This window comes from Vicugna pacos, chromosome 35 (assembly GCF_048564905.1).
Source record: "Vicugna pacos chromosome 35, VicPac4, whole genome shotgun sequence".
Classification (NCBI taxonomy): Eukaryota; Metazoa; Chordata; class Mammalia; order Artiodactyla; family Camelidae; genus Vicugna; species Vicugna pacos.
In genome coordinates, this window is record NC_133021.1 from 22810571 (window position 1) to 22831520 (window position 20950).

General features: G+C 42.2%; 1 protein-coding gene, 1 non-coding gene and 1 pseudogene across 9 annotated transcripts in view; 1 reads left to right on the forward strand and 2 right to left on the reverse strand.

Annotated features, from left to right (window-relative positions):
• CACNB2 (calcium voltage-gated channel auxiliary subunit beta 2) overlaps positions 1-20950 on the reverse strand; it is a 346868-nt gene that overhangs the window by 12219 nt on the left and 313699 nt on the right. For 3 of the 8 annotated variants that reach the window (XM_072955192.1, XM_006208877.4, XM_006208878.3), the window contains 4 exons: positions 20177-20310; positions 16379-16459; positions 15862-15920; positions 4202-4311 (listed from right to left, as the gene is read on the reverse strand). In XM_072955192.1, coding sequence (XP_072811293.1) covers positions 4202-4311; positions 15862-15920; positions 16379-16459; positions 20177-20310 — 384 coding nt within the window. Of the gene's footprint in view, positions 1-4201; positions 4312-15861; positions 15921-16378; positions 16460-19476; positions 19539-20011; positions 20032-20176; positions 20311-20950 lie in introns of all 8 variants that reach the window. The other 5 variants (XM_072955194.1, XM_015243262.3, XM_006208881.4 and 2 more) reach the window with 2 other exon arrangements.
• LOC116279854 (U6 spliceosomal RNA) lies at positions 1841-1947 on the reverse strand. The gene has a single exon (XR_004189153.2). It is a non-coding gene; the product is annotated as a U6 spliceosomal RNA (small nuclear RNA).
• On the forward strand, positions 8974-9456 carry LOC140691552 (large ribosomal subunit protein eL29 pseudogene; annotated as a pseudogene).

Below are 20950 nucleotides of genomic sequence, written 5' to 3' on the forward strand. Positions count from 1 at the left end.
AACCTATATTGAAAAGAATCTGAAATATACACACACACATATGTATGTAACGGAATCACTATGCTGTACACCTGAAACTAACACAACACAACACTGTAAGTCAACTATACTTCAATTAAAAAAGAAAGAAATTAATAAGACCTTGAGATGGCTCTGGTATCAGTGATTTAGTGGTAATTCCAATGCCATTTTCGTAATCACTAAGCACAGAGTTCTAGTTTTGACAAGTTCCTTACTTCTTTAAAAAAAAGGGAATCTAGGGCCCGCTGTAAGCACCTTTTCCTTTCCCCAGGAACTTCCAGCCTCCAGAAGAGTGAGCAGTAACTTTGCGTCAGCCTCCTGGCCTGCAGCATTGGTTATGGCAGCCCTGGTCAGCTCCTAGAGACGGCATGGCTGAAGCGGAGGGACAGGGCAGGACCCAGGGTGAGGTGAGGCGAGGAGGGCTGGACCTGTGGTGTCCAGGGCCAGGTCAAGGGCTTTTGTTCATGTCTAAGAATAATGCAGACATTGGAGGTTCTAAGCAGGGATGTGTCAGGAAGAGATCTGTTCTTTGGAAAGATTTCACTGGCTTTGGTGTGAAGAACTAAGCTCAGGGGACCTGGACTGGAGCGGTGGTTTCCACCCTGCATGCGATTAGACAGATCTAACAGATAATTAGGAGGCAGAACCAACAGACCTGGAGGTATGCGGGGGAGAAGAAGTGACAAGGAGAGCTCAAGTGTCACGAGGGCCCCAGGGTTTCCTGGTTCTCAAAATGGGGATGAGCAACCTGACTTGCATTATTCAGGGAAGAAACCCTGGGGAATTAGAAGAATATGGGAAAGATTAGAGATTCTCTTTAGCATGTGCTAAGCTTGAGGAATATAAGGCAATACCGTCAAGTAGGAGGTATAATTCTGGAGTTTAAAGGAGCTAGTTAGCCTGGGATATGATGGTGAGCTATCTGAATCTAGGAGATAATTAAAGCAATGGGTGTGAATACAAGAGAGAGGGGAACAGAGTGGAGATCCTAGATGAACAATGGAGAATTCCTAATATTCCAAAGCCACACAGGACATGCCTGCAAAGAGGAGAGGCTGAAGCCCAGAATCAGTGGTGCTGAGGGACACAAGGGAAGGGGGTGCTTGGAGGAGAGAGAGGACAAATGTCCCCCCAACATCACCGCAGTGTTGAGTAAGAGACCGAAATGTGTCCCCTGGACTAATGACAGGCAGGTTACCAATAACTTCTTCAGTAATAGATTTTTTTTTTAAGTAATAAAGTAGAAACCGGTTGGGAGTCAGCTGGAGAGTGAATAAAGGTGAGTAAAGTGGAGACACTGACCACAGGAAACGAGTACACACTAACGTAGCTGCCACCACAGTCTGCACGCAACAGTCCCACTGCTCCCAAAGCAACGGCGGGCTGTCCCTTTGTGCTCACACCTCCCCATGTCACCACGGGTGTTTGTCACTAGAGTTTTGGCTCCTCAAGAACGTCATATAAACAGAATTATATGGTATTTAACCCTTCCAGACCGACATCTTTAACTCAGCATAAGACCTCTGAGATTCATCCAAGCCGTTGCTTGATTCAGTGGTTGTTCCATTTCACAGCTGAGTAGTAGTATTTTATTGAATGGATGTACCACATATATTCACCCACAGAAAGACATCTGGATTGTTTCCAGCCTTTAGCTATTAGGAATAAGCTTCCATGATCATTTGTGTGTAAGTATTTGTGTGAACCTAATGTTTCATTTCTCTGGGTCCTATGGTAATTGTATTTTTAAAAACAGCTTTATTAAACATTAAACTGCACATATTTAAAATGTACAATTTGGTAAAAAAAATTTTAAAAATAATATATGGAAGGCTTCACAAATTTGTGTGTCATCCTTGTGCAAGGGCCATTCTAACCTCCTCTGTATCATCCCAATTTTGGTATAGGTGCTGCTGAAGTGAGCACAGTTTTGTAAATTTTGACACCTGCATACACCCACAAAACCATCAACCCAAATTAAAGCCGTGAAATATACATCACTCCCCAAATTTCCTTGCGTTCCTTTACAGTCCCGCCTTCCTACCCTTTCCTGGCGCACCTCCCCAAGCCCAGGCAATCCTGGAGGATCTGCTTTCTGAGGCTATTGGTTTGTTTGCATTCCTTAGACTTTTATTTAAATGGAATCGTACAGTCTGTACTCTTGTTACTTTGGCTTCTTTCACACATGATTATTATGAGATTCATCAATATGTCTATCAAGGGTGCAGCAGTTTTCCATTGTCTAGATATACCATGATTTGTTTAACCGTCCACCTGCTGATGGACATCGGGGTGGTTCCCGGGTTTTGATGAACATTTCTGTTCACATCTTCATGTCCAATTATGCTTTTGCTTTTTCTTGGGTGAAACCTCTTCCACATCCCTCTTTTAAAGACCATACACTCGGCCAAAATAAAGCACTTATGTTTTCCAGAAGCCTCGTGTTGCTCCTGTTTTAAATCTCTATCACCCTCTTCACTCTTTCCCCATTTTTTCTTGGCTAAAGCCTATCAGGCTTCAAGTCCAAGCTCAGGCTGAGCAGCTGGGGGAGGCCTTTTCCGGTGGCTCCACCTGCTGCAGCGTAAGCTCTTTGGTAACCAGTTCAGTGCACGACCACCCTCCTCACCCCCTCCACTCCGGGGAGCTGTTAACGTATTTGCCTTATTGCTGCACCAGTGGGGCAGGGACTTCATCTCATTCACCTTTTTGTTCCCAGACTTTAGCATGACATTCAGTGTCTGGTGGATGCCCAATAAACAATATGCTGCAGACAGGCCCATTTAACTATACTATATAGTTAGAAAGTTCTGGAAGCCTTGGCAAGCCAAACAAATCTGTTACGCCAGATTCAGCTGGCGGGTCTAAGTAAATCACCTGATCTTGTTCATCAGCTGAATCAAAGAAATGAGCATTTTGTAACAACTCCTGTGAGCACTGAAAATGTGTAGTTTTAAGGGTCACAGATGATAAGGGTATGAAATCACTATCAACAAAATGTATGATCACATTTTCTCCTCAGTGTATTTCTAAAGCTCTGATTACTACAGTTTTAGTCAATGAGAGGTAGGTTGGTGAAGAACAGAACTGAGTTCTATGCAGTATTACAGCAATAGTACCACAGCAATAAGTGTATACTTTACAAAGTACTAAAGTATTATCAATAGTGTAATGAGTACTAACAGAAAGTTCCTTATTCTTAACAGTTTCTCTTTTGGTTACAGAATATACTTCAGACTACACTCAAAACTTCTGTGTTAAAAGCCAGCCTCTCAAAGGGTTTATACATTTACATATAAATAGAAAAAATTAACTAAAACCAAAGATCTCATAGAACCTGGAGAGAATTTCGTTTCTAAAAACAGAAGCCTAACAACCCAATAAGTTACATGTGTAACAGCGATTAACCCAAGACTCCGAGCAGGTGCCAGAGAGACGACATAGATGCCACAGATGTTTCATTTGATCAACTTAGCACAAGTTAATCAACAATATTCAAACACAACCCTGTAGACACGTTAACTAAAATCTCCAAACTGTTTCTTATTGATGAAACAAAAATACTGCTCTCAATCAGTAGAACATGATCAGGAACTGACTTCATCCTTTATCAAGCTCATACACACTCACACACAAATATCCTGAATATAATTATTGATATAATTCAAGCATTAAGGGGGAGCTGGGATAACAGCCGTTGTTTACAGAGGACACGCTATGTTTAATCCTTACAATAATTCTACAAGGTAGGTAGTATTATCTCTTTTTGTTTCGACGAGGAAACTGGGCCTTACAGAGGTTAATGACCTTGTTTGTGCCAACACTGAGGCAAAGCCAGGCGTTTTGAGAGTCTGTAGACACCAAAGGTTACATCCGTGAAAACAAACCACAACCACAACATTCATGCTGACAGCCTGTGGAATTTTTAACTCAAGCTTTCAAAACAAACCCTTCCATACCGTGAAATCGCTAAGACTATAGCAGCAGCAACTGGCAGCATGTGTCTGTCTCCTCTCTGCTCTGTGACACATGAAATTATCGAGTTAGATCTCCTTACTGGCAGCCTCCGGAGAGAAGGCTTTAAAGCGCTTTGGCTCCTCGGCGGGGCGCACACTTATGTAAACTTTTTTTTTTAAATTGAAGTACCGTCAGTTTCAATGTGCCAGTTTCTGGTCACACTTACCTAAACTTGACCTTGTGTTGGATCGCTCTATTATTGCATGCTTACTGGGATTGTTCAACACTGAGCGCTTGGCCAGCGAGATGTCAGCAGTGACCCTTGTGATGGAGATCCTGTTGGGGAGAAAACAACAGAAGACCCTGACCTTATTAACTGAACAAAAGGGGACAGAAGCACATGCCCCAAACTGTGTGTGAAATATATATATAGTGACCATATTTTCAAACTAAAAAATGTTAGGGCACTTAATCATTAATTTTTTAAAATCCTGTGCCTACCTTAGCATTTACTGGTTGCCTACCAAGTGCCAGGCATGCACTCAGCATTGTCTCACTACCTGGCTTCTCTCATTAAATTATCCCCAAAACTTTAGCAGAGAAGATGATGATTATCCCACTTTTGCTGATGAAAAAAAAAATGACCCATAGGTAGACTGTTTCTCCAAGGCTATACATTTACTATAAGTAGTGAAGCTGGGATTTGAACCTAGAACTCCCAAGAGCCTATATTCTTAGCTCCTGGGCTGTAATCTCTCCCACGAGCATGGTGTGTGGTACGCATGAGGAATAAATAAGGATGAGCACACAAGGTCTTCCCTCGGAAGCTATGAGTCTAGTGGCAGAGACGGGTAATCAGAAATAAGCAAATAAATTAATGCAACGATTACTGATTAAGATGACTGTTCTGGAGAAGCCACAGAGAGTGTTGTGACAGATAATAATGAGCTGGGTGAGGGGGTCATGTCAGAGAAGGTAGAAATGAGAACAACAAAATTTGGCAGCTGGAAAGAGTAGATGACTTAGACTGGAAACAGCTAATAAACAAGCCAGCAGGAGGAAGAGGTGTGGATCAAAACAGAAGGCTCAACTCATCTACAAAATAGAAAGGGACTCGCAGACATAGTAAACAATCTTATGGGGGTAAGGGGGTGGGAAGGGATAAATTTGGGAGTTTGAGATTTGCAAATCTTAACCACTATATATAAAAATAGATTAAAAAAACAAATTTGTCCTGTATAGCACAGGGAACTATATTCAACAGCATGAATAACCTTTAATGCAAAATAATATGAAAATGAATATATGTATGTATATGCATGACTGGGACATTGTGCTGTACACCAGAAACTGACACATTGTAACTGACTATACTATAATAAAAACAAACAACCAACCCAGAAGGCTCACAAAACCTCTGAAGAAGAAGGTGAAGGGGGGACTAAAAACAAATGAGATTTGGTGAAGAGTCTTTCATAGTTAGATTCCTCCACCTCCCCTCTGAGCCATCAAGCCAAGAGGTGGCCATCCCTTTCCTATGTGATGTAAAACCGACAAAATGGAAGGCATCTGACCAGGAGATGCTAGGCAGAGCAGGGACAGAGAAAAGAAAGGATTCTAAGTGTTGAGCCCCCAGCCTTCTTCCTCATCTTGGAATTTTGGTAGCCAAGTTTATATCCTCCAGGCACTCAAATGGAAGATTCCATTTGAAAAGACCCAAAGATAATGACTTTGCTGGTTTCCTATGTAGATGGTCCAGTGAGGTTGTCCTTCAGGGAAGCATAAGGGTGACAAGCTCTACCTATGAACACAGAGCTGCCAGTTGATTATTTGATGGCCTGTTCTTTATATTTAATTATTTTATTTCAGCAGGGGCAGGTAATTAGGTTTATTTATTTTTAGAGGAGGTACTGGGGATTGAACCCAGGACCTCGTGCATGCTAAGCATGCGCTCTACCATTGAGCTCTGCCCTCCCGACTGATGCCTCGTTCTTCAATGTGAGCACAGCAGTGTTCCCTGGAGAACTTCTAACATGAGAGACCAAAACAAACAGAAAAATCAACTATGACTAACACCCAAAGTTGAAAGCTAAGAGATGATTGTATCTACGAAACTAGAACAAACTTCTATTTAAAAACTCAGAATAAGAAAGAGTTTTTGGAAATTAAAAATATAACAGCAGAAATGAAAATTCAAAAGACGGTCTAGAAGACAAAGTTAAGGAAAGCGTCTAAAGAGTAAAACAGAAAGGACAAAGAGATGGACAATAGGAGAAGAAGGGCATAAAAACTAGAGAATTACCCAGAGGCTTCAACTTCCAAATAACAGGAGTTTCAGGGGGAAAAAAAAAAAAGAGAATAAAGCAAACACAAGAGAGCAAAGTAAAAAGAAAAAAAAAATTCTAGAAGAGTCCGATTTTCCAAACTGAACGAACGGGGGTGGGAGTTCAGTACAAAGGTTGCAATTTCCGTATCAAGACATATTCTTATAAATTTCATGCCACTGGAAACAAAGAGAAACCTAAAAGCTTCCAGAGGAGAAGGCAGGTCCCATATAAAGTGTCAGGAATTGAAATGCTTGTACTTTTCAACAGCAGCACTGGAAGCCAGGTGATAACGGAGCAAAGAGCCTTAACAATTCTGGGAGGAGCGAATGACTTTCCTTCCCCGTTGGCGGGGCCGGAGTTGTCGGGGACCGCGGATGGCTCATCGCGCCGCGCTGGCCGGCCAGCTCGCCAGCACCAGCGCCTCAGCTGCGCCTGGCACCTTGGCCACCGACTCGTGCGCCCTGGCGGTGGGCGAGCAGGAAGCGGCGGCCGAGTCGCTGAGCAACTTGAATCTTAAGGAAGAGAAAATCAAGCCAGATGCCAGTGGTGCTGTTGTCAAGACCAATGCTAATGCAGAGAAGACAGACGAAGAAGAGAAAGAGGACAGAGCCGCCCAATCCTTACTCAACAAGCTGATCAGAAGCAACCTTGTTGATAACACCAACCAAGTGGCAGTCCTACAGCGGGATCCAAACTCCCCTCTTTGCTCAGTGAAGTCCTTCGAGGAGCTACGCCTGAAAGCACAGCTTCTCCAGGGAGCCTATGGGCTTCAACCGTCCATCCAAGATACAAGAGAATGCATTGCCTTTGGCTTGCTGAACCGTCTGTGTCCTGATGCAGCTCTATCCCATTTTCAATTTTCCATGTTTTTTTAAACTTTTATTATTTTAAAAACTATACTAGTAATCTGTGCTTATTTTTAAAAAGTTAGAAAACAATGAAAAGTAAGAAAAAAAACTTGTGATCCCCCCCTTAATATTTGGAGTAGAGACTTCTAGATGTCTTTCTGTGTAAACTTACATTTGTATATTTTCTTCTTAATGGAACCATATAAAATATTTAAATGCTTTTTAAAAAATTAATTACATGATGATCTATGTTGGTATATATATATATACCTTTATATAATTTATACACAACGTGATTTCAGTGTATGGATATATAAAATTTATGTGTCAAATGTAGTAGGCAAAAACCAAACAGGGTTCTAGGACACCAGGAGTGTATGGTTACTGAGTCAGTGCTTCTCGCACTTTCATAGGTATGTGAATCTCATAGGAATGAATTAAAATGCAGATTCTGATTTCAGTAGGTAGGAGGTGGGGGCTGAGGTCCACCATTTCTAATAAGCTCTGGATGACTCTGATGCTGCTGGTGTCAGGCCACTTTATGAGTAACAAAGTTCCAGAGCATGGGAATATTTGATAGAAATTGACCCCGACATTATATATGATTATGTAAAATTGTACTGCATATAATCCTAAATCCTAAAACCCCTTTCCCTATATGTCTGAAAATAGATATTTTAAGTCTTATTTTCTTCAAAGTTTTCTTTGTTCTGTGTCATAATAGTGACTTTTTTTCAAGATGGATAATATCTTCTTTTTACTTGTCACTTTGAGCAAGCTTGAAAGTGAATAAATGGAATGTTTATTTAAAAAAAATCTGGGAAGGAATGACTCCCATCAGAATTCCATACTCACTTTAACTATCAATTAGATGGGAGGGTTGATTAAAGAGATTTTAAGACATTCAGGGTCTCAAAAAGTTTTTACGTACTCTTTCTAAGGAACTATTAGAGTATGTGGTTGACAGAAATGACAGGGTAAACCTTGAAAGAGTTCAAGTGCTCTAGGAAAAAGGGGTTCCCACCCAAAAAGAAGATAAAAGGCATCCCAAGGATAATGGAAGGGCTGTCCCAGAACGACAGACATGCACTCAGCACAGAGACGAACCAGCCAGACCAGAGCAGGACAGACCAGCCATTCCTAGAAGGAAGATCAGGATGGCAGAGTTGTGTTGGTGGGAATGTAATCTGGTGCAGCCACTAAGGAAAACAGTATAGAGATTCCTTAAAAAACTAAGAATAGAGTTACCCTATGATCCAGCAGTCCCACTCCTGAGCATATATCTGGAGGAAACTCTAATTCAAAAAGATACATGCACCTCAGTGTTCACAGCAGCACTATTTATAATAGCCAAGGCATGGAAGCAACCTAAGTGTCCACTGACAGACGACTGGATAAATAACATGTGGTATATTTATATACAATGGAATACTACTCAGCCATAAAATGAATAAAATAATGCCTTTTGCAGAAATATGGATGGACCTAGAAGTTATCATACTAAGCAAAGTCAGACAGAAAGATAAGTATCATATGATAGCACTTACACGTGGAATCTAAAAAAAAAAAGATACAAGTGAACATATTTACAAAATGGAAAGAGACTCACAGACATAGAAAACAAACTTACGGTTACCGAAGGGAAAAGGGAGGGGGAAGGATAAATTAGGAGTTTGGGATTAGCAGATATGCATTACTATATATAAAATGGATAAACAACTAAGTTCCACTGTATATGAGAGGGAACTACATTCAGTATCTTGTAATAACTTACAATGAAAAAAAAAAGAGCTCTTTCTCTTCCGGTCCCAGGCAATTCGGGATCTCCCGGCTCCGGTGCAGGCATGGCCAAGTCAAAGAACCACACCACACACAACCAGTCCCGAAAATGGCACAGAAACAGCGTCAGAAAGCCCCGATCACAAAGATACAAATCTCTTAAGGGGGTGGATCCCAAATTCCTGAGGAACACGCGCTTTGCCAAGAAGCACAACAAGAAGGGCCTGAAGAAGATGCAGGCGAACGACGCCAAGGCCACGAGCGCACGTGCTGAGGCTGTCAAGGCTCTCGGAAAGCCCAAGGAGGTCAAGCCCAAGGTCCCAAAGGGCAGCAGCCGCAAGCTCAGCCGACCTGCCTACGCTGCTCACCCCAGGCTCGGGAAACGTGCTCGTGTCTGCATCGCCATGGGTCTCAGGCTCTGTCGGCCAAAGGCCAAGGACAAGGCTCAGACCAAGGCCATAGCTGCAGCTGCAGCTGCAGCTCAGGCTCCCAGAGGCCCCCAGGCCCCCACAAAGGCTCCAGAGTAGAGACTTTCGTCTACTGATGTGAGGATATAAGGACTAGTTTGACCCCTGGGCTGCTGTCTGCATGGGGCTCATGTCTACCTGTGCTATTTGTACAAACAAACCTGAGGCAGGAAAAAAAAAAAAAGGAAAAAAAAAAAGGAGTTGTGAGATTGCTGAAGGTATATGAATATACTGTGAGGAGCTTTAGACACAAGGGGAGAATTGGGGGCTAAACTGGTGCCAATGATATAAAAACTTAAGCAGGAGTAAAAAGCACAATTATTAATCTCGTAGAAACTACAAAGAAAACATGTAAGAGAAAGAAATGACAGTGTAGGACATGGCTCATTTAAATGTTATTTACATGGTCATAACACATACGAAATATGGAACCACTCAAAATTATGATTTAACTGGTGGGAGACTGGAGGACGAGATGTCTGCAGGGTCACGGGGATGAGAGAGAGAAGAAAGATACAGGAGACAAGCTAAATACTCACTGAGGTCGGAAGTCAACACATAATGCCTGACACCGAAAATTCAAGCAGCAAATTAAGCAGTTATTTAGAGGCAAGGAGTAAATACCAAAAGATACAACTGAAACTGCTAAAAGGGGTTGCCATCTGGAGAGCAGGGCACTGGGTAAAGCGTGGAAAGGGAATTACTTTTGCAAAAACAAAAAAAAAAATGATGTTTATCTGTAGACCATAAAATCCATCCTTTACTGTGTACAGTTCCATGAATTTGGACTGATTCATAAAATTCTGTCTCCACCATCACATTCCTGATGCACAACAGTTCCATTGCCTCCCCGATTCCCTTGTGCTGCCCCCTCTGTAGTCAGTCCTGCCCCCACCCCACCCCTGTCAACCACGGAGCTGTTTTCCATCCCTATGGTTTAGCCTTTTCCAGAATGTATCATTGTAGCCTTTTGAGCCAAGCTCCTTTCACTTTGCATAATGGATCTGCAATTCATCCACGATGTTGCGTTTACTAACATTTCATTCCTTTTTATCGCTGAGTGGGATTCCTACGTTTAAAAAGTAAATCTATTTGATTAAGCTTTTTGTACTTGGATGAAAATTTTACTTAACATGCAAAAAGCAATAACCAGGGTGGGGGTGGGGGAGGGTCTAGCTCAGTGGCAGAGCACGTGCCTAGCTTGTACGAGGTCTTGGGTTCAATTCCCAGTACCTCCATTAAAAAAAAATACACCTTGAATATGTGTAAGCACATTTGACTGTCCTTTATGATTGGATTATTGCATTCTGTTGATTCTTATTTTGGAGTTGGCTTTATTCCTTTGATAACTATGCAAGTTTAAAAAGCTAAAGATCTGTTCTTAGCAACAATAATTAGCACATATATGAAAACTAAAAAAAAGATTAAATATTTAGCACATATCATAAAAAAATACCTAATTACCTCCCCTCTCCAAAAAAAAGCAATAACCAGAAAAGAGATACTGAGCCCACCAATTTCACTGTTACGTCACGGTGCATTCACAGGTGAAAGCAGACTACAGGTGGGGACCATCCCATGTTTAGTAGTTGTTTTAAAATTCTTTTATTTATCAGGAGGTGAGTGTGGTTGAGGAGAGTGATGGAATAGTGCCCCCATGCTGAGCACCTGCATGCCTTGGAGGGAATCAGTCACTCAACACAGGTTTACTGAGTGCCTATTATGTGCGAATCATCCAGGGTGCTGTGATGGAACTGAAATTCTTGTTGGATGGAGGGAGAGCAGAGGGATGGAGGCAAACAGATGTCTGATGTCAGGTGGTATTAAATGCCATTAAAAAATAATGCAGGCTGATGAGGATACAGATGAGGGGCTGGGGAAGGTACATTTTGGGTGCTCAGGGAAGACTTTTCAGAAAAGGCAACCTTTGGTCAGAGACCGGAGGGAAATGAGGGATGAGCCACATGCATGTTGTGGGCAGGGTGTTCGAGGCGGAGTAGTTGGTACCTGAAGTGATGGGCACTGTATCAGTACAGCTGATAGGACCCAAGCCTTGCTGAGGACCAGAATCTACGAGCCCTGGATACTCACTGGGAGACAGGCTGCCCTGAGATGCAACCATCCTGAGGATGCAGCAGTGACAAGACAGACCAGATCCGGCCAGGAGCCTCTCATCGTCTGCCTTGGGGGATGGATTCAGCAGAAGGACAAGATCTTCTGTCAATAAGACAACTTCCTCTCTGTCTCACGTGCTTGGTTTTTTTCTACACGTGGTATCACTCAGCCAGGTTTCCACTGACCTGCCTGCATGGTTAGCTTCGTAGGCTGTGTGAAGACAGCTGCTAGCTTATTTCAACTCCTGAGTTGTTACTACTTGAGGTTCCACCAAAAAATCTATCTTGAAAATCCTAAGGGCAAAATTTTGGGGACAAGTCAGTGTAGAGGAGTGGTTTTCAACCCTCACAGTGTAACAAAATTGCCGCAGAAGATTTTACAGTTAGAGATTTCGTTTCCCTTAGTCATGGGTGGGATACACACCTTTAGTTTTTCTTTTATTAAAAATTTCTTTATTTTAATTTTTAAAGCTCTGCTGCTGATTCTAATATGTAGCCAGGGTAGAGAACCACCAGTTTAGAAGAAGTTGTCTCATATGTAAGTAAACTTGCCACACGACAAAATAAAGCGATGTCATGGCTCTCGGGATGGTTGATTTTCCAGTAAGAGTCCTGTGCTGAACCCAAGGCTCAGCATGTTCATACCCCGGCAGAATTCAGTACCCATTCCAAACACTTCTGTGCCCAGAGCTGACATCTTCAAAATCACTGAAGAGGACAACGGATTTCATCGCTGATGGTGGCTTTCCCTCTTGTCCCCGATTTCCTGGTTCATCTACCTGTCCTTGTCCTACAAAGTGTGTAGGAAGACTGCTTTGTGTACAGGATGACACAGTCGTTTAGGGTGTGTCTGATTTAAATGGGCTACTCTGGTGCCGCCCATCACAGAAAGGATAATGATTCAGCATCTCTCCTCTGACCTGACACACTTAACGCTGTTTTAACTGGGATCGTGATTCTGACAACTCCCTGGGGCTTCAACAAATGAACCTAACTGGGTTTAAGAACAGAAAGGAAGGGGCTATGGAAGTAGCACAGTGGTAGAGCACTTGCTTAGCACACACGGGGTCCTGGGCTCAATCCCCAGTACCTCCATTAATAAAATAAAAACCTAATTACCTTCCCCCCAAAGTTAAAAAAAAAATGAAAAGAAACAGAAAAGAATTCCTGTCTAAAATCTTTCCATCAACAACACGTCTTTTCATATTTTCTCCCTCTTGGGTTTGAATTTAAAAAAAAAATACGTTTTGCTTATTTAAGAGATAATTAAGGAGTAATGCATTTTTCCTGTGTCTATTTTGAATTAGACACACCTGATTGATACTTGTGAGGAGTTTCCACCCTCTCGTGCAGTCTGGCTTACCAGAAGCAGACACTGAATGATTCAGTAATTCTGCATGTCTTGCCTTGAGTAAAAAAAGCTACATTTTTGCATGCCTTTTTGAAATTCTGCCTTCTGGGCCCTATGACTTCCTTTGAACATTTTTAACTGGCGATCCCAGGTCTAGAATGTTGAACTCCAGCTCTCTGCATCCAGATGAAACAAGGCAGGTCCAATAATAAAGCCATATGGAAATTACTTCTGGCCAGAAACATTCAGGTATTTTGTCTGTTTCTTAAGTGAAATCAACCTGGATGGCTGATACTTGAAAACATGGGTCCAAGATACACCCTATGGCTGGAATCTATCTTCTAAATTCAAACCTTAACTCGTTTAAATAGAGTTAAGTCAGGAAGCCCCATTTCATTTCCCCATCTTTAGCATTTAGAAAAGGGCAGTGGGTTAACTCAGTCACAGAAAGCAAAGTCCCTGGTCTAGAGGAATTTTCTGGGTAAGCAGGCTCGGGTGGACAATTTCAAATTGTGATAAATGAAAGTCAGGAACACAGAAGTGAAAGCTGAATGGGCCCGACCACAGGGATGCCTTTTATGCTTGGCCAGAGCCTGAGAGCCTTGGACCGAGCCAGAGGCCCAAGGACCAAGCTGTGTTTCCTGGCACGAAATAAAACCCATTTCATAAAGTTATGAAAAACAAAAATACCTGATTAGGAGCATTCGGTTAGGCAGGCTTTGATTCGAGAGTCTTTTTTTTTTTTAATGCCTTGAAACACAGATTCTGTCTTCCTTTTTCTGTCTCTTTCAGTCCTTTGCTTGATCACTAGCTGACAATATCTCTTCTGCCATCACAGTTTCCCTGCCTGCCCTGCCTCCCCTACCAGAAGTCAATGTAAATAAGAAACAGTTGTAGGAGCAGATATGGTCAAGGAAGAAAGTACCACACTGAGAAATCTACAAGAACACGGAAACCTACAGATAGCGTCTTTTGTGCTTGTATTAAGACAGGAGAAGGAAAGAAACGTGGGAAAGAGAGGCATCATATTTTTCTTGTTAAAAATATAGAAATATACCCTAGCCCTGTTTGTTCCCAGGTCTCCCATTGCCTACTCTTAGTTTAAATTTTGAAGTTTCCATTTGAGACACTGATCATGTCTCTGAGGCTTCAGAAGATGGCCAAACCTTTACTGTGGTGCCCGCTGGCTATTTGATTCAAGGCTGCCTTTCCAGAGACCAAGCTTCATGAAGCCAAGGCCCTTGTGTGACTTTGCTCTTCATGATGGCTGGCACAGAGATTAGGCTCCATAAATATTTATTAAAGCCTATAAGGCGGGGAGGGAAGGGATTAAGTCCCAGCTGATTGACATGACACACTGGACATGGCCTCGGCTTGGTTACCAGTCCCTTCCTCCCCAGCAGTTTCACCTGAAGACCTCTAGGTGGCGTGCCTTCTGCATGATGCTGTGTCACACCTTGATGCCTTCACACACCTCACACCCTCTGCGGGACATGTCCTTCTCCTCCTAATTCACTTGGTGAAACCTTAGGTACCATTTCAAAACCCTTCCTGGCTGCTGACATCCCTGTCAGTGTTAATCCCTCCTCCCTTTATGCTACCTGTATCTTAGATGTGCCTGTGCTGAGCTGCCCGGGGCTGAAAGGTCTTGGGACTGAAAGATGGAGAAGCTATTGATTGAGATAAGGAAGACTGAGAGGAGCAGGTTAGGGGGGTGGAATCGGGAGGTTAAGTCTGAGAAGTCCATTAGACATCTTAGTGGGGATGCAGCACAGCTAGTTGGACATAGGGATCTGGGATTCAGAGGCGAGACCAGCAAAGAAATGCTATTTAAAAGTCTGACATTGGGGGAGGGTATAGCTCAGTAGTAGAGCACTTGCTTAGCATGCACAAGGTCCTGTATTCAATCCCCAGTACTTTATTTAAAAAAAAAAAAAGTCTGACATTGAATGGAATCAACCAAAAGAGTGAGTGGAGACAGAAGACAAAGGACAGCCCTGGGCTCTCTGGGATGTCTAGCTGGTGAGGAAGAACCACAAAGGAGACACAGAGTGACTAGTCAGAGAGAAGAAAGCCAGGGAAGTGGGGTTCTAGCAACTAAGCAAGTGAAGAATTTAAAAGAGGATGGAGTCATCCACCATGTCAATGAAGAGGAGGACTGAGGATTTCTTCCTGAATTTATCAACGTGAAGGTCGCTGGTGATCAGATGTGACTAGTTCGGGGTGAGGAGGCTCAGGAGACTACGGGGAGAGCAATTAGACACAACTTGTTCAAGGAGAGCTCTGTACAGAAAAGAGGAGAAATGGGACAGCCAGGGGGGAGCGTGAGGTCAAATTCTGCCAAAGGGAGTAACAACTCCATCTTTACATGCTGATGGTATTTCCATTAGAAAGAGAAACACTGATGAGGAGGGAGGGAAGGACTGTTAAGAGTTGTGTTGGGGTGGGGATGGGGCCTGGGATCCACTGCCGAAGCCGGAGTTGACCACTGCTAACAGTCACAGGAGAAAAAGCAGAGCATCCTGGCAAATACGCAGCGGCATGGGTGAGGTGGTGGAAGCTCTTCTCTGCCGATGTTTTCTTAATGAAATAGGAAGTAAGTTCATGGTGGGGCGTGAGATGAGAAGGGTTTGATGAGAGAGGAAATGGTGTGAAAGTCTTTCAGAAGAGGAGAAAGTTGGGTGGAAGAGAATGATTCCTAGACAGCACCGGGGACCAGCTGATCATGAATTTGGGGGAGACAAGTCAGCAGGGATTTGACCAAGTTCAGTTTATGGACACAGGTGCAGAGTCAGAGGGCTGGAATAGCCAGTGTTCAGGATGGGCTGAGCAGGTATGACAAATATTTATTAAAGCAGATTGAACAGAATGGAACTTATCTCCTGTTAACCCTCCCAGACATCAGAAGCTACTTTTCCTTCGAGGTCACATGCCTGTCTCACTCAGGTTTCATCATCTTCAAGACCAAATCCACGAACCCCAGTATTCTGAAATACTCACCGCCCTTCAAATCTGTGTTTTAAAAAATCAAACAACGCTTTCTGCATCATATCTGTGACCTGCAAGGGAGAAAGCAATCGATGAAGGGATGATACAAATATTGCTAATTAGACTCAAAGAGTTTTATTCCTCAAGAGAGTGTCTGAAAACCGGGACTTCCCATTAGGTGAGGTTGCCACCCGTTTCGTTCTGATCTGATGACGATTAACAAGGTTCCGTGAACTCACTCTTGTAGGGACAAGAGATGACACTTCAAGTGGTTTTTCGGTCCCTCTCCAGGTGATACCCCTTCCCCAGATGGAGTCCACTGTGGCTGGCGGAACTCTCCAGAGCAACAGCCAAGAAAACAGAATAGAACAAAACAGGAAGCCATGTATGTCCTGCAGCTTGAGAAAAATCGGCTCTGTTGCTCCCAGCTCTTTAAGTTCTAAGCTCAAGAGTCTGGAGAGGGAGGTGATGTCACAAAGCAGTTCAGCCCGCAAAGGTCAAGGCTGATCCAGGGGGGGTCGCTACCTACCTCGTATCCCTTCAGAGAGGGGCCCACCAGGACCACTGGTCGCATAGAAGGGACCACGTCATACGGAGGCATGTGCTCTGTCTGTGGAGAGAGGAGAGGCCTTCAGATGGTTAAAAAGAGGAGGGAACCGAAATATTTTATGTTTCAACTGCTCTTCTGAACTCAGTAATATGAGGCACTAACTTTCCAGAAATTTCCTTTTTTTTTTTTTTAAATCACTTGCCTCTTTTTCTAAATAAACCCAATCCAAGATGGGTGGGTTGATTTCCCTAATATGTTGAAATTCCTGAGTTGCCTACAGCTTTCTCGCTCTCCTCAAGGAATGCTACTGAGATATTAGTTCCTCAAGTAGGACGTGCTGCTTTTGAGCAAAAAAAAAAAAAAAAAAACTATTCAGCAGAACAGACAGAAACATGCCTCATGCAGAAGAGGTGCTTTTAGGCTTGGCTGATGGTTAATATGGCTTTTCAGATGCATCTGAGTTTCCTGAAAAGTCGAATGATCAGGCCTAAGGTGGTTAATTATAAGGAAAAGAAAGGTCTTATCACCTTGGTGTCTTGGATGTTTGCCTTACCTGTGTAAAACCTAACTTCAAAACATTGTTAACTTATTATCAAATGCTTGACCCTGTCTTATTTTACTGCGAGAGTTTAAACTCTCCTGCGTGCTTGTTCTAGTAAATGGTAATCATGATCATGATTCACAACTCAGTGATTCATATTTTTAGATTTTGGGTTTCCATACCTTGGATCTTAAAAAACACGTCAGAATATGTGTCTTGGAGGGAAAGTGCTCCCCGTATGATTGTACATTTCAAGCTTGTGCCCATGGCCTTGAAAGGCTCACCTTGTGTATCTAACGTGCTTCTCAAGTGCTGTTCAGGTGGTGCTTCTGTTAAGTAACTAACTCACGTCTTCCCACAATTTCTTTCTTTTTTAGAAGAGCAGGAGGAGGACCTAATTTTGTAGCCATTTCTAAGACTGGCAAAAATTTTCAGCTTAACTGCTTCAAATAAAATGACTAAAATAACTTTTTTTTTTCAAAAAATCAGATAACGAATTTGTTTGATTACATTAAAACTGGCTATTTTAACAGCTGAGAATGTTAAACTGACCCCAAAAGTGCCTTTTTTTTTTTCCATGTAGAAGAGAGAGAGATGGGTAGACATTGGGATAAACAAAAATCATTGTGATATGACTCTTCCTGCACTGAGGAGTATCTGAAAAAATACATTTTAAGAATCACACAGCCCAAGAGAAAAAAGTCTTTAAACTATTTTAAAAATTTGATAATCTTACTGCAAATGTGAATGTAATTTTTACATCAGGCTGTCACTCAAGAGTATTTTCCTGTTGCTTGAAATTGCCCTTTTCAAACTTTCTGACTTTGATAGAATTGAACTTGCCTAAACGGAGGGGGTATTCAAAAGCATTTCAAATTCAAAAGCTTCCATCTGAGATTTTGCCGACAGTCACACGGACGATGTAATCAGAGGGGAGAAAATGCTACTGTGACGGTGCTGTCGTATTTCACTGCTTAAAACCTTCTCTAGTTTACTAAAGAAGACTTTCTTTCAAAATTAATTTTAATAGACACAATCAAGATAGAGTACATTTTTAAACAGAAAAAAAAAAACAAGACAAACATAATACAGTGACAGCACAAATGCCAACAAGCACCACTCGAAAAGCAACCAAAAACATGGAAAACAGTCTTCTCATTGAATCTCAGGTTTTTTTGGCTTTTGAACTCTACAGTGAAGTTGACCACATAATCGATAACATGAGAAGAATGAATACCAGTGCCGAAGGCATCATAAGCATGTTCATTAAATTACGACATTGCTACCACCTGGGATTATGCTGAAAATGTTTAGAAGCCAAGTCCTTGTAACTCTGCCGTCTGAGAAGACCTTTCCCACCGTTACAACAACGAGGAATGTAAGTTGCCTGTATTTTAGTCCCAGCTCCCAAGAAATTTTATTTCATGCCTTTAAATATTAAGTGGCCCATTATTTGATAGATCTTCAGTTCCTTTGATTGGTGACTGCCAACTAGCAAAGGGTTACCCATGCTGGTAATCAATCAGCTTCTTAATCAATAGGGTACTACAGAAATTACCTTATTTGATGGAATAGTGGTACTTTGTGCCCTATTGGTAATGACTCCATCATTGTTAGCTATCCTTCCCTGCTTAATTTAATTAGTTTGGATTATTGAGTGGAAAAATTACAAGAAACGTTTTTAAAGTTTTGGAATTTGAGAGTCAGCAAACTTCCAAACACTCTATCCTGATGAATGTGGTTTTAGTTCACGTTGCTGTTCTGTAAAGCCCGGAGCAGCTGAGCGAGGCTGAATTTCCAGACTTCTATGGCTATAAATGCTGTGAGTCAACACTTGGCTGCAAGTTTTAGGTGGGACAAGAAGACAGGACCAGAGAAATGGACCTGCTGTTGTGCATGTATGTACATCAAGCTGGGGCTTACTGTGTTAATACAAAAATCCACATGTTTTAATTTTTGCCTGGAGTGGCTAGGCCTGCCATGATTAAATCAACCATAATTTATTTTTAAAAAACCAAAACAAAACACAGTTCAGCATCTGACACCTCACTGATGACCTGAGAGTTCCTCCAGGGAGCAGAATACTTGTGCGCAGAGGAAAAGAGTTCAGGGCATTGAGAGTGTAAGGCAGAGTGGATTTTACTGCACTCCTACATGTTGCGATAGACTCATGGCTGTGCCGGACTTTGCTGACATCAGGGAGAATGACTTTAAAAGCACGGTAGGCGGTGGAAAAGTGGTGTGTAAAAGAAGGGAAAGAATGGGAATTGGAGGGGAGGCATCTTTAAAAAATAATGCTTCAGAGCTACAGAATGTGCTGGGAGAAAACAGACTTCGGAGTAAAGAGAGCTCACGAATACCCTCGTTTCTAGTCGGGGGGACAAGGAGCATCACTGGTAGCATCTTGGTTGGCCAGTGGCAAAGGCTCTACGCACAGCCACCCCCATCATCTGACAGGTGAGATGCTGACATCTGAGTGATGGAGGAGGCAAGAACATTGGGAGAGTATTTAGATAGGACAATAGGAAAAACTCACAGTAAACCGCCAAAACAAGCCTGCAGTTTTCCAATGGTCTTGTTCATCTGCAGATTTTGCACCTAGTGGATTAGAAGTTTAAATACTGACTAAATTAAAAATTGAATAATTCGTAAAAAAAATTTTTTAGTACAAGCTATGTATCTGGATATCATAAATCAGAATCTAATCATGGTTTTCATATGCTTGATTATCAGTTAAATTTCCGGAAAAAAAAAAGAGAGACAGAGACAGACAGGACGCATGCACAGTAGAGGTGCATTATATGGAGTTTTGTCAGCGTTTGCCGTTCCTGGAAATGTTGGAACGAATTCCCTGGGTGGTCGATATTATTCCATCAAAAAGGATAAATACTGTAATGGTGCTTTCACAGGTCACTCACTGAACTGAGCTGGTTTGAAATGCATGGACTCAATGAGCTGCTTGATAGGTTCGTTTCTGAGGACAGACATGACTGTATCGAATAGAACTGTGGGTTTGAATGCTAATGATGCCAGGGGCAGGATACACAGAGCTGATGTCAATGTCCACTTACCGATTTCTGCTTCTGCTTAGCTACAGCAGCGTGGAAGAGAAACAAAGAACAACAAAGCATGCATGTTATTGGCTTTATCAAGGACGCAGACAGTCCACAGGACCAGAAATGTGACGCAGTGCAGTTGAGCGCGTGGACAGATGGGAGCTTGAAAGGTCATGTTACCTTCTTAAAGAAGGGCATTCTTTTCTCTTTGGAGTGGGGTGACGTTACACTGTTTGCACTGGGTTTAGGGGAGCGGTGGTTTGCTGGAATATCATTTTCTTCTGCATCTAAGCCAGTAGCATCTATGTCTACAGCTATATACAGACAAACAATTCAAAAGTCATCAGGTAGACAGGAGAGGAAAAATAGGTTATAAAAAAAATAAAATGAAAAGCAAACAAAACTAACCACAGTAAAAGATCTATCATCAGTGCTCAGCACAGTCAACAAAGTAAAATTTCAAGGTTAAAGCCCGTGAAGAATGCAATGTCATCAAATCTAACAAAACGGAAAGACCCTCTCGTAATATGTTTGCTTGGACAAATCTGCTTCATGCTAAATCTCTCGAATGATATTTCTTAAGGAAACAAGTTTTCAATGTGTAGTTTTGTTTCAAATATAATATAAATATTTTTCTGAATCAACTGGATATGAGGACAGGGCAGGACACCTGGCTTCACATCTTCCCCTATCTTAAACCAGCACATTCAGATAATCAGCAACTCCATCGGAAACCTGTGTCACGTTGCAACCCTGATTTCTTATTGTGTTTGCTTCTGGGTGAAAATAAAGGCAATGTGAAAAGGTTCTCGGAAATTGCAAGAGGCATCTGAGGGACAGAGAGAACTGAAAATCCTAAATCCAGCAACACAAAGAAGTTACACACAAGGCAGATTCCAGGGGAGGTCCAAGATGGACAGGATTAAAATGATTTCATGATCTGGGCACCCCCGT